Source organism: Parasteatoda tepidariorum, chromosome 8 (genome assembly GCF_982258835.1).
Source record: "Parasteatoda tepidariorum strain Cologne lab strain chromosome 8, Ptep-v5.0, whole genome shotgun sequence".
Taxonomy (NCBI): domain Eukaryota; kingdom Metazoa; phylum Arthropoda; class Arachnida; order Araneae; family Theridiidae; genus Parasteatoda; species Parasteatoda tepidariorum.
Genome location: NC_141762.1, coordinates 86,595,065 through 86,609,974, shown reverse-complemented (window position 1 = coordinate 86,609,974; position 14,910 = coordinate 86,595,065). Strand labels below are relative to the sequence as shown.

At 27.5% G+C, this 14,910-nt stretch overlaps 1 protein-coding gene across 1 annotated transcript; it reads right to left on the bottom strand.

The window, feature by feature from the left end:
- Positions 1-10,080: 10,080 nt before the first annotated feature.
- LOC147806490 (uncharacterized) lies at positions 10,081-14,292 on the bottom strand. Its single transcript, XM_087149451.1, has 2 exons — positions 13,698-14,292; positions 10,081-10,815 (listed from the first exon to the last, which is right to left on the bottom strand). The coding sequence occupies exon 2, from the start codon at positions 10,811-10,813 to the stop codon at positions 10,346-10,348; it is 468 nt and encodes a 155-aa protein (XP_087005577.1). The 5' UTR covers positions 10,814-10,815; positions 13,698-14,292; the 3' UTR covers positions 10,081-10,345.
- Positions 14,293-14,910: the final 618 nt, after the last annotated feature.

Here is a 14,910-nt window from a genome sequence, read left to right as displayed (position 1 = left end):
ATAAAATAATTGATTTATTAAATAAAGAAAATGTAATTTTAATTTGAAGAAGACTTCAGTCATGTGTTTTTTCTTAAATAAAGGAAAGTGAAGAAATAATAATATATTTCTTACTCCATGATACTCATATTTATAGTTTGCCTAAAGGTTATTTGTAATTTTATACAGGGACCTGCAAATTATATAATTCTCATATTTTCGACATTGCCTAAAAATGCTTCGCAGAATATATAATGCCAGAATTATTTTCTATACCAACAATACATACAATGATAAGATCTATAAGCTTGTCTTATATGCTTGTTCTATATAGTGTTTAATTATTTTACCAATTGTAAGTAAAATAACTAATGCGTATCATTACTTTTACAAACTAATATAGATTGCAATAAGGCTAGTATTGAACATAGGAAAAAATTTGAAACTACCTGAATAGGTAGTTTCAAATGTTTTCCTCTAAACAGCAATAACCAAATTTTTTGAAATTATCTCTAAAATTTGTATTAGTTAATGCTTGCGATTCAACTTTATCCATCATTCAGGGTTCTTGCTTTTTTCGATAAACTCTAGTCTTACTATCTGAAAATGAATTTTCCCTGATTTTCCTAGTATTTTTTTTTCCAATTTTTTTCACTTTTAACGTTTGACTTTTTTTTTTTTGCTTCTTCTTGTTTTTAACTACACCACATTTAATTTAAGGCAATTTTTAGTTAGATCACCTAGAATTTTTAACAGTATCAATTTCGTTTTGTACTGATAAACTCCACATTTTTAACAATTCTTTAAACTTGCCAACGACAGCTTTTTAAAATCTGTGTGCACTGTAGAAAGTTCTGGTTAAAATTGCCGTGAAAAGTACCAGAACTCTACTTTTTACCAAAAAATCTATTTTTACTGGAACATGTTATGAAGCAAAAAAACTGATATACCGTAATTTTTGTAGCATTACTTACCATAAAATTACTAAATCATTCTAATAAAATAAATACTACTGCAAAAATCCGGTGTAATATTTTACGGTAAAAATGAATTTTACAGTAAAATGGTTTTTATGAATGCAGGTGCTTTATACCATAATTTAATCCGGAATTTTTCCAGAGTAATTAAAACCAACAAAAATTGTCAAAACGGCTCAAAATCGAAGTGTTTGGTATTATTTGTTACTGGTAGCTAATTGATTAGAGCTAACTATTATTTTTAAGTTACGAAATCGAACGCAAAAATGTAAATTCTCTCTATAAACACTCCTACTTTTTAATTTTTTGATCATCAAAATATGGGGGATAGTCTTGATATTTTATTTTGCATGAAACCACCTTTGGGCAAACAGATTTTGTAATTGCATACAAAAAGTTTTTGATAAGTTAATTTGTACCAGAGATATTTCAAAATGCCTATAGAGCGAAATCAAAATAAGGGGCTTTAACGTTAAACCACTCTCTTGACTAAACAGTTGGAACCATGTTCTCCAAATTACGGCCACATCTACTGTATTACTATATTTAGAGGGTTAAAAATTTAAATAATTGGAAAAGAGAATGTGTTTATTCAGACAAAGTATATTTTTGTGTTGAATGTTGTAACTTATACTTCTAATAATTCGTAACTTAATAGATATCACCATTTAATTAGCACATATGAGGTTTATTCTTCAAACCTTTGAGATCGGCACTTAGTCTGTAAAAGCTCGATCAATAAAACAAAACTAGTTCAAGGCAATTTTTTTCTTTTTTTTTTGTCCTCCAGTATAATCAAATTAAGTGATATTTTTAATTTTTTTAGTGACGTAAGTAAAAATAACTGGAAGCACGTTACTTATATCTGAATTTACAATAGGGAGATATTCTTAATTTCCCCACATAATTATGTTGAGTTTTGTATACAAATGCTTGTTAGAAAATTCTCGGAAAAAATTTTTAAATAATAATTTATTTAATTGTTATTTTACCATATTCATACAAAACAGTTAAATGACCGTAAATAAGATATTCAAACTCTTAATTGTAATAAAAACCCATTTATTAACTGCTTTCATCTAATACGGTTAAACAACCAGAATTTTAGAGCAGCAACTAGTTCAACCTAATTAAGCCACAGCTGGGTACATATCATAGGCGAGAGGGCTGTCAATCTTATGACTGACCAGAACGGGGGTTCGAGACCAGGGTTGACAACACAAAATTTTCTCCATTCCCTTCAACTCATGAAAAGTTTCCAGTGCCCCGTACTCAATAATTTGAGACCCTGGGCCATTAAAATACGATATTTTTGTTCATGCACAGATGGCAGCACCATAAAGTTACTGAACTGTTTACAATGTCCAGTTAAATTTCTTTTTTTACAGTTTTGAAACCATGCTAGTTATAAATGACCGTGTAATTTTGTATTCATGATTTTTTATCGTACTAGTTGTAAACGGTTTCAAAACCGTAAAGGTAAAAAATCTTCCTAACCCTAAGCCTAATGGTTTATAGGATAGACGGGCTGCTCCCGGTTTTTTTATAATAATTTTTGAAGGAAAATTCTAATAATGTAAAATAACAAGGTATAGAAAAAGTTTTCCTAGTTTTTCTTAGATTTAATGTATTTATTTTTAAAGTTTCTCTCATTTACATAAAAAACTATTGAAAATTCATTGCAACCTCATATTTTCAAAACCGATAAACTCTGTTTCTAATAGGAAAGCAAAGTAATCTGCATATATATATATTTTAAAAAAGAGAAAGCTTCTAAAAGGTTTATAATTATGAAGTGATTAAGTTAAAAAGTTATTGTGTATTTTTCTTTCTTTTTACCATTCTTTTTCAAAACAAAAATCCTAAGTTAAAATTTTTGAGGGCTTAAACCCTTCATTGTTCATTTCAAAAGTATTTTAATGCATTTTTTAAATTTGTATGAGGTTAAAGTAATCAAGAAATATACTCAAATTGTGCCAGGAAATAACAAAAAGCCTTTATTTTTCGAAAATTTTATCTTCTTAAACTAATTAATATCAAGTTTTTTTTTTATAGAATATTATTAAATTTTTAAATATCCTTTGTTTAGTATAGTTGTTTCATTTCATCAAAATAATTTTTTTTATAAAAAAATGAGATTACAGTCGACATTAGTTTCATTAATAAATACTAATGAAAAATTTCAAAATTTCCCATAATTACCAATATTTACCACTTATGACAATTTCTATTTCGGAATCATAAAAGTATTTTATTTGTTGTTAAAAATAATAGCTGAACTTTAATCTGTTTACTTTTTAACAATGTAGCAGAAAATTTGGACAGTTATAAAAATCAAGCAATATAATTATTTTCTCGTACTGATTTTTTTTGTATTTTTCTAAGAAATTATCAACACTATCGATATTTTGAACTTCGATGCCTCAAAATCCTTGCTACGTCAAAAAAATATTTTTCCCCTTAGCATTATGTATCCTCCTAATATTAATTTGAATTCCTGTGTCTTCTCAAAACCTTGTTACGTCGAATTTTATTTCGAAATAAAAAATGAATTTTCTCCATAAAATCCCAATGTAAATTTATTTTAAACCAATTCTTTTCCATTTAATAATACATAATTATTTTAATCTTACTTTTAAAAATAAAATTATCATTGTTGTATTTAAACTTATAGTCAACTATCAATACAAACACATTTATTATCATTTATTTTCATGCATCATAACTCTATTTTTTAGAGAAATATTTTAAAATATATTTTTCTTCTTTTTAAAACATATTTAGATCCGAACTTGTTATCACGAAAACTCCCTATCTAGAATTTTTTTTAGCATCCCTTCAAATTTCAGATAGCGAGAGTATAGAAACTCAAGTCAAAACTTTCACCAGATATCCAAAATAACACGGGCAGATAGCTCTTAATTTATTTCCATGTCATTAAAAAGGTAATTCATTATTCTAAAAGAAGGAATTTTAAATTAATGTTATTTTCAACAACATTACTCACCCTTTTCAGTAAAACAATTTCGTCCCACGTCAAAGATGAAATATCACTCAAAGCGATTTAAATCTTTTAATCTCTCTACTCTGCCAATCTTTCAAAAAGTAATCTCACTTTCATTAGATAGCCAGCACACAATGCCGTGAACAATGAAAAAGAAAGTCCAGGTTAAATCCGGTATGAAAGTAAAATTTCGCACTTGGCAACTGGAATCGTCTAAAAATGCACCTGCGAGTGCTGTGACACCCTGACCCAAAGAAGGGTTGACCGCAACACTTTATATAATGCGGAACTGAAGAAACATCCTCAGACCTCGATTCAAATATCCCTCCAGATATTTTTCCAGGGCCATTCTATCTTCACATGTAAAAAAACAAACCAAGTTCTGCAAATTTAATTGAAGATTTTAGCGCTAACCCACTTCTGATTGAGTTCAAGTAGCAAGGTTGAGACATTCCATGCAAGACATTGATCTTGAGTTCAATGGATATTTGAAGCTTGATTGTGGCAACGACTGCTTGCCGAACGATTAGAAGGAATGAAGTGAATTGATTACTGATGTAGCTCCGCTCTGAATTTAATTGCAGTTTGGAGAAAGTGTGCCGGTCTTAAGAATGTTCCAATTATTTTGGGATTGTTCTTTTTATAGAAAAATGAAAACTTAAAGAGCATTGTTATGGCTTTGAAATTTGGAAATAAAACTAGTGTTTTAAAGGTGTCAAGCATTGAACCTTTAAAAAAAATTAGCTTGTTTTAAGATCTGATTTTTTGATGTTATTTTAGAAACGCTTTATGGCTATCGCAAAAATGCAGAGAAGATGTTTCGTAAAAAATGCTGTCTAAATTTATCTTAAAAGTGAAAGCGTCATTTGAGTTTGAGTTTTTCTATAGAACAAAATCTCAGGATAAATGAAAATTACTGAAGTTTGTACAGAATTAACTTAAGCCTTTTTTTTTTTTTTGTCAAAGTTAGGTTTACGAAATTTTATAAATTGAGCACAAGAATGCAAAAAAAGCGGATATAAAGATTTATTTCTATCTTTTGTGCAAAACACTAATTTTAAATGAACTCGAAATTTGAGAAGAAAAAAAAATTACAGAACACTACGAAATAGCCCAATTTGGCAAACGCTGAACGTAAGTTTTTGATTTATTCTGTAGATCAATTTATTATTCCATGCACGGAATTTTTGAAGTTTACGAAAACTTAACTGAAGCAAGCAAAATTTAATAAATGAAATTAAAGAAATATTTAATGCGTATTTGAAGCACAAATGTATTTTTATAACATCTCGAGTAGATAATGGAGATATTAATGCATATTACGTGCCTTGGTTTAGTAAACAGGATGTTACGTAAAGGTAGCCTTTGATAGGTATTTTAAGATTCCTTATCAAAAATTAAAATAAAAAAGTATACATATTGAGGGTAGAAAATTAAAATTTAATCTAGGAAAAAGCAAAAACTCAGTCGTAATCTAGAAAATCACAGTACAGGTTTGCGAGTGTAATAATCATCCAGTAGGTTTCATTGGAGGTTGAAACTTGTCCAAATTTTTTATAGTTGTCCTCTTTGTTTCCTAAATTACAGTTGTTGCTTAGCTTAACTCACGCATTTTCTCTCAGCAATAAGTTAAATTTCGTTTCAAAATATTACTTATTTTTCAAATTTATATTATTTAAATGATTTGCATTTAAAATATAACTATGATATAGCTCGTCTCCCAACCATGATCCAGCACCTATCTTTGAACGGTCACAGTAGGAATGCCACCTAATTTTGACCCCAGTCAGACGACGTGGACAGCGCCTGATGTGGTATCTCTCTCTCCGACGTGAGGATTTTTAGCCACAACTGATTTTACGTACATCATACTGCGTATGTTCAGGCTAGTTGTTTTTTTCAGTTTTTCGGATTCAGCTCACTACCCCCAGCTCTCTAACCAGTTGTGTGAGCAACGCCTTAACTAAAGCTCTTGCTATAACGTACCATATTTTGTGCAAAATTAAAAGATCCTTAATTATAGATTAAGAGATTTTCGGTATGTTCTATTAATATAAGTGTTTCAACAAAAAAATTTTTTCTCTTTATTATGCTTTAGTATAACAACGTACATAGATAATCTACTAAACGAATTTCTGTTACTTTGTAAATTAAGTAAACTTTGTTTCAAAGCAACTTTAACGAAAATAAAAGTAAAAATAATTTTTAAAAGGAAATAACTTTTTTTAACAATCATTCATATTTTAATAAATTAATATATTTGATTTTTATGTGTTTTGTTGATTTTTTTTATTGGCTCTGTTTTTTTTTTTTTTTTTTTTTTTTTTTATTTCGCATCAAAAACATATTTTCTAGCACCGTTTGTATTTGTCATTTGAGTATCCACCATCGAAACTCTTTTGATCTATAGTTGGTACTATACAGCTGCCTCCAGCTCTTATAATATTAAATTTAACACCCGATCTGATAAAATTTCAATGAAAGTTCAGATTTTTTTCTAAATAAAATATATAGTTTTTTTAAAAATAAAATGATAAAGGGAAAATATTATGTGCATTTTTATTAATACATGGGGATATTTTGATTTATGTATCTATTTTGACCTAACTAGTTTCGCTGTTACAATGTCTATTTGAAATAAGCCTTCTTGAAATGAACCAGTCAAAAAAACTATTTGAATTTACGAATTAGAAAGTCTATTTGAAATTAACTATTTAAAAAGTTTACTGGAAGTGAACCAGTTAGAAAGTCTTTCTGAAATTAACCAGTCGAAAAGATTATTTGAATTTAGGAATTAAAAATTATATTTGAAATTAACTAAGTCATTGACTATTTGAATTTAAGAATAAAAAAGTCTATTTGAAATTAATCAGTCAGAAAGTCTACTGGAAGTGAACCAGTTAGAAAGTCTGCTTGAAATGAGCTTGTAAGAAAGTCTACTTAAAGTGTGGAGTAAATCTACTGAAATCTTGTTTCTAATTATTCTAATTAACTAGCTTTAAAAGAACTGATGTTCTAAAAAGGAAAAAAAGGTATTTTCCTTTAATTTAAACAGAATTTTATGTTCTTTTTTTCTTAACTAACTCAGTGGCGCGACTGCCCATTAAGAGGGCCAAGGCCGACTGTGCCCATCTCAGTTTTCTTGACCTTGGTCTTTTTTTCTAAGGTAAGGTAAAAATATTGTAATTAAAAAAATCAATTTAATAAGTACACAAATATGCATGCAAGAAAATCAGCTTTATTTAAAAAAAATTACTTGTATATTAAACTTTTTATACACATATCTTTCGTTACAAATTTGTACATTTTACATAAAATCACTGAACTTAACTTATATAATTACAAAAACAAGTAAATAGATATTCTAAAAGGCAAAAAAAAACTTCTGTTGAAACAATTTCAGCTGTAGTACAATATAGTATATTTATCGAAATTAGTGAAAAATATTGTTATGGTCCTTCCATTAAAAATATAAAATATTGTTATTGATTTTAGTTTGGTTTTCACATTATTATTTATGAAAAGTTTTTATACTCATTCGTGTTTATATTCTTAGCATTAAAAGTTTGAATCTTTTATAAAAAATACAGCTAATTCAAAAAGTATATCCTTACTTTGGCATGATTATTTTTAAATGTATATATTACGATACTACGTTTAAAATAAACACTGTTAAATATTGTTAGATATTGAAGTAAAATAATAAAATTGGAAAACTTTTTTAATTGCACATAGAAATTATTTACTTTACTAGAACTAAGTTTTTTTTAGTTTTACCCATCTGGAGCAAAACTGAATCGAATTTTAAGTCTATAATTTGGCAACACTCTTCTTTTCACTAAAGTAGGAACTTAATTTGTTAAACAGGATAGAACTTAATTCGAGATACTTTTAAAACTCTACCCGAATTATAAACTCAGAATACTTCCATAAAAATATTTTATAAAAGAATAATTAGTAAAAAAATAAAATAAAATAAATTAAAAAAAATTACCAATACAATTATTTATAGCAATGATTAAATCAAAAATTTACATTTTTTGATCAATATTTAAAAACTAATAAGTTTGATAAGAACAATTTAACACTTTTTTATCAAATAGTTTTTTTACTCAAAAGGATGTATTTTAAGGAAAATAAATAGTTTTATGAAAAAAAATTTTTCATTAGTTAAAAAGCAAATTATCATGAAATATAAATGAGGATAGTTTGCGAAATGTTATTTTTATTTTTGTTCTGTTACGTTATTTATTTTTATTTTTTAAGGAGCCTGGATAGAAAGTTTATATATAAATAAGGGTCAAACACGATATGCACGAAGAGATTATACATGAAGATGTAATTTTAAATTTTAACAGCCCCTATGTTTTAAGCATTAGTTTGATATAAATTTAAGATTTTGTACCATGTGAAAAGTGTAAATTATCATTTCAAGTATTTATTACAAGCTAAAAAAGTTTTTTTTACATTTGGTGGTATTTAATATCTTAAGTTCTGAATTATATGAAGAAAAAATTATAATGATATTTTAAAAATTTTTTTTTATAATTGCGCAGAATTATATGAACAAAAAATTATAATGATATTTAAAATTTTTTTTTTTTATCTTTCCGTTATAAGGCGTTTTATTAACATTTTAAGTAATACAAAATTAAATTAAAAAATTTTCAACTATTGACTTCAAAAATAAAATGTCATTACTGTTATTGACTAATTGGCGCTAAAAATTGTGAATGAAAACTTTTTTAAGATGACACCTAAAAAAATTTCAATTTTAAAGTATTTTCCACAATTCTATTGTCTCTCAATTCTATATCTCATAAAATGTATGTTTCACAATTTTTATGACCTTCTATTAATTTGAAAAGAATTCATAACAATACGAAATATTGACGAATCACTGGAAACAGAAAAGAAAAGTGGCTAAAATATTATAATAACGAAATAAGTATGATAGATATAAATTCATGTATTAAAGAGCAGTAATGACTATAATCGATGCAAAAATAATTATCACAATTTATTATTGATTGACAAATGAAAAAAAATATATAAATTTTGAAAATAAATAAGGAAAAAAAAAGTTTTTGAAGACCATGGATAAAGAATACAACTATAGAATATTAAAAAATGCATAGTTCAGAAATATAATATCAAATTATAGTTCATGCTAGAATATATATACAAAAGTGTTTAAAGAATTTATTCGATACATTTATTTAAACTTTTTGTTGGAATTTCGAGAAGCACGTGAACACAATATTCCCTTGAAAGTTATAAATCATTATAATCAACTATTTTCAAAATTGGTTTGTAGAATCAACTGAAAAGCACGATACACTTTAACAAATTATGTGAACAAATTATTTCTCTGTCATTTGTATAAATGAATGAAAACTATACTTTCATGCATAAATATTTCATGCCAGCATGAAACGATTAATTTGCAATCAAGAAATAGTTAAAAAAGATATATTTTGAGCATTTTTCAAACTCTAAAACGAATATACACATTTTTTTAAAATTATTAATTCTGAGACCAGCTCATAATTAATTATTTAAACCAATAGTTTAACGAATTTATCAAATACATAGTCTGAAAATTAATGTTATAATTCATTGTATGGGTATAATATGCTGAATATAAAATATTTACTGCATTGTGTTAAACTACTTTAAAGTTAAACGATTTCAAAGAAAAAAGACTATGTATAAAATAAACAAAAATAAATATGAAAAATTCCCTATCTGAATACTTTAGTTTAGTTTAGAGTGAAAATTACTCAAAACCTTTTTGATAAACTTTATAATAGTTTAATTAACTGGAGTACATAATGATTTCAGATTTTATAAAAGTACAATTGGTTGAATTATACAAATATTTAGGATGTTATGAAAATATAATTGGCTGGAGTACATAACATTTTGAAGGTTATAATAATAACAAATAGACCATTTATTTTGGACTCAGTAAAATAAGCATAATAAAAATCTCTGCAATTAATATTGAAATGTAAGTAAAATATGAAACTTTTTTAATTTATTTATTTAATATTTTGACTCATTTTTAACTCTCGATAGAAATATAATTTATATTAAATAATAATTTTTATAGTGGTTTAATTATCAGCAATCTATAACAGTTTTTTCCTTAAGCTATTTTAAATTTCCAATATTTTGCAGTTCATGAAATTTTAATCTTTATAGTGGCTTAGATTTTAATGATATGACGTAACGCAACGTAAAAAGCAGAGGAACTTTAAAGATTTATTTTAATAATAAATATTTATAATAAGAATTAGATTATAAATGTACACATCCTAAATATATCATTCGTCAAATTTTGAATATCCTTATCAAAGAGTTTAATCAATACATTCGAGTTTTATAAGTCTTTTTGAAAAGCTGCCACTGCTTTTTCAACTTTACCCCACAGGTCCATAATCGTTTGCTCCATTTCTTCAGTGACTCCCAAATCTCTCCTTTTACGACCGGACACCAATGTGGTCACTGGCACGTTGCCCACAAGAGTGGTCATTAGCATTCCCAGAATGGGCATAAAAAGGACACCCAATCCTAAAACAATCAGAAGAGGTAAGAGTAGGTGCTCGAATTCTTTGTAGTGTCCAAAACCACCTACGTGTCCAAAATGATGCGGGTAGTGATGCTCATAACCGTGGTGAGGAAATTCACTTCTGGCAGCTTTGGCGGTTACCTTGTCACTTGCTGAGGAACGCACATTGGTAGAGTTGGCAGTGGTTGAGCGAGTATTAATAGAGGGATTATTTTGTTTAGCATCGGTCAGGACAATGACACAGATTAGTACAAGGCTAAATACAGTTGTGGAATTCATATCTGAAAAAAAAAAATTCATTCACTTAATACTTTATGAATAAGCTGTGTATGTATTGGTCAAATTTACAATGTAAGTTATAATATTAGTAATGTGCCGACCGGCCTGTGCAGGGGGCAGGGAACTGTTCTTGCATCAGAAAGGTTCTGGGTTCGAATCCCGGGCAAGACATGGATGTTTCTTTCTCTCTATCTGTGTTCTATGTCCTTTCTCCTTCGTGTGTGAATGTGACCAGCCCTATAAACGGGTTGTGGTAGTGCGACGTGGGCGACGCTGCTCCACCGCAGTGGCTTCGCCACAGGTGCCCACTGGGTAACGAAAAGAGAGTTAGCAGTTCTGGCACTTTCTGTGGCCAATGGACAATAGTTCCAAGTGCCCGCCATTAAAAAAAAAATATTAGCAATGAAATAAAGCAAATGTTGTCACAAGTATTGCAATAAAAATGATGCAATGTAATGTTTAAAGTTACCACAATGATCCTAGTTTAACTTAAAATGTTGTGAAAGATTTCGGTTGATTTTTACGAGATAGAATTGAAATGAGTTGAGTTGTGTAAAATTGAAAAATAAGGCTCAGTAGATTTGAATGCAGTTGTATAGAGATAGTTTGAGTTTATACGAGTTGAATTGCGATATGTTTAATTGAGTTGAAATTGAATGGTAAGAATAAAATTCAATTTATTTAGATTGAGAACTGAACTAAATGGAGATGAATGGAATTGGATTGAATTAAATTAAACCCAATTGAATTTAGTTGACTTAAATTGAGTTTGAGTTTCATTAGTTGTATTTGTAGGAGGGTTGAGAATAAATTATTTTATAAATGGAGAGCTTGTTTAAGAACCACAATTTGAATATTGTTTATACCAATGAGTTACAACATTACACTATTGCAATTAGGAAAATTTATTCTTTATAAAACATATTATATTAATTTATTTTAATTTCAACACTTTTATTTTAAAAAATAATTTTAATGGTTTCATTAATTATCTAGTACTAGTTATTTTAGTTTAAAATTTAAAAGATTAATTATATACTCATGGAAAATCAGAGTCATTTGCATGATATTGCATTAATCCATTTAATCTATTTGGAATGTTAAAATTTTTTAACATTTTTTTTTTTTTTTTGTCTGAAAATTTGCAATTTTACGACCTCAGTAAATGCCTGTTTGATTTAGATAAAAGAACATTTTAAGAGAATTTTGTTTCTATTTAGTATTTTTCTTTTCGTGCAAATTAATTTGTTAATTTATAAATTTCAGGTTGAATGAGATCTGGAAGAAAAATTCGATTTTAAGACATTATTCTTCCATGAAGAAAAGCATTCTAGTAAAATTTTTGTACTGCAGTTTATTTCTGGTAAAAAAAAATTTTTTTGTTAATAAAACCAAATTATTAGGTATTTAAACAACTTATATAATAATAGTTTACCAGAAATTCTGGTTTTCAAAATTATAGTTCTTATTAGCATACATTTAGAAAAATGACAAAATTTAAAAGTAAATTTATTCGAATAAACGATTTTTTTGCCATGCTCTAATGATTATGACAAAAAATCAAATTTTACTGCATTTATTAAATTTTAACACACATTAAAAACAGTATGTTATTGTTAGTTTCGCTGAAATCATTAGCAAAGCACTTCGGTAAATATTACCATGTTTTTTGGTTTCCCATAGAGCGAGAAACAATGTAGATTTTATCATATTCTAAAAGTTTTGACCACACTTTTTTCTCAATGCACATTAAAATTCATTTTACAAGTTTTTAACAATAAAAAAGAATTACAATTTAAAACAACATTGCGATGTTTTATTAAGAAAAAATAGGTAACATTGTCTTAAATTGTCAATTGAAATATAAAAACTCACTGATATATTGTAATTAAATGTTAATGGCAACAATATTCTTCACAAGGGGACTAATATGCAATGAACTAAACATCATTGATAATATTTTTCTTTTATAAAAACCATTATAAATTATACTTAATCCACTCAACCAATTCGATCAATTTATTCATTATTAATTCTTATTAAAGTGAGTCAGGTAAAATACATTTGTACTTTGTACATTATACAATATATTCCACTTTAATCTTAAGTATTTTATTACATTATTATATTAACTTGTACTATATTCTTTTATTATATTTTATTATATTCTGTTGTTATATTTTATTTACTTTACGTCGTTATTTTAAATTTATAAACTGCGATTGTTGAAGGTAATTTCACATATTTATATTTAACTTCTCAAAATAGTAGTTATTTTAAAAAGCACAAAAATATGTGCTAAAAATATGCGAATATGTATTATCAACCAAATGCTCATTTTATAGCGCAAAAATAGTTAGTTAATTTTATCCTTAGAGAATGGTGTTACTGATAAACTCAAAAAATGTGCATTTGTTAAAAAAAATATGCTGGGCAATAAATGTGCGTTAACAATTTAAAAGCAGTTAAATAATTACTTTTTAGTTCTGCTAACAATCACATAGAATTAGGTAATAAATTTCAAACCAATTTGCATTGATAGTATTAGAGCAGTGAAATAATTTTTTTCTTCCTCAGACACAATAGTTATGCTAAGAATTATCAAAAAATGTGCATTAGATAACAAATAAATGTGCATGAATGTGCATGAGCATTAAAACAGGGAAATAATTTCTTCCTCATACAATATTTTTACTAAAATTCAAGATAAATTGTTAGTTAGCCAATAAATGTGCAGACAAATGTGCGTTATTATTAAAACAGTTAATTAATATTTAGAAGAATTTAAGTATTCATCATATTGATCGAGAGCATTAAATTATCACTAATAGTAAACAAAAAATGAATAAATATTAATATTAAAATGAAATATTTTTCACCATACCTATTTATCTATTAGTTGTATCCAAATTTATAAGATTAATTCGAACACCTTTCTGAAGCACTTTCAAGCTAGACAGTGGTGTCGAAATATCTTGTCCGCCCTTATATACAAGTTGACCAACGAAGGTGCTTTATCTTGTCCCGAATTTTGTCCTTTTCATTTCAGTTCAAGACCCTCACGAAACTAACGAAAGCGTGAATTATCAAAATGATAAAAGAATCACTTCTTCTGCGACTAAACGATCTAATTACTTCATATTTACGAACAAAAGCTAACACATCCTTGTATAAGAATCAACAAAAGATCTGATACAAAACGTTCCCCTTCTTTATCGTGTGAGCATCCCTTACTGACCCAAATGACCAACAAGTATATTAGAAAGCGATCGAAATTACATTGAAAAAAGTCAGTTTTCGTTTTTAAATTCATATGAAAAGTTCTTTAAGAGTAGTTAAGTCAGATCATAATCAAAAGTGAAGTGAAGTCATCTGCATGAAGAACGGAGCAGCGCTTTTGTTCTGAAGGTGGTTGTCTTTGTTCCGCGATAACTCGAGCAAGGAATTTATATTCTTTGTGACAAGTTTCTTGGAGCGGTCTTTTGTGGCAAATGAAAGAAAAATTAACAATGTTCCAGGCGAAAACGACGACTCACTTTTGCGCAGATGGCGGTTTGTCCATGCCCTATTTCATTTTGTCACTTTGTGTTGAAGTATATATCTGAGAAAGTAAGTTCAAGAAGTGCTATTAGAAATTACTTATCTGATTTTTTTAAACAATATAAAAATACACTACTGGTCATTAAAGTTGTTGTACTAGAAAGGTGGCAGATCACACACTTGATATGGACAAAACACGATGTGATTGAAAAACGATTAGATTTTTATCACATTTAAGCTAAGCAGATGGCGTCACAGAGATTTGACAACAATTTTGCCGCCATTAATAAGCATTTGAGCGTTGCTTTTGATAGTTACCAAGCGACTGGTACGCCACTATTAACATTATTTTGATGCACAATCAAACAACTGTTTCATAACTTTGAAAATGACGTTGACGCTGATCCGCATATACTTTGCAATATTTGTTTGACTCGATGCCCATACCGATTATTTATGTTATTTTTGATGTCTGGAGCTACTGCTGTGGCTTCTTTCTTTCTTTTTCTTACAAGATCTATACTTCCGTAAATTAAATCACTTGTTCTTTCCACTAT

What these genes read in the sequence shown, in the direction of transcription:
- LOC147806490 (XM_087149451.1), bottom strand. Translation starts at nt 10,813, where the DNA reads ATGAATTCCACAACTGTATTTAGCCTTGTACTAATCTGTGTCATTGTC.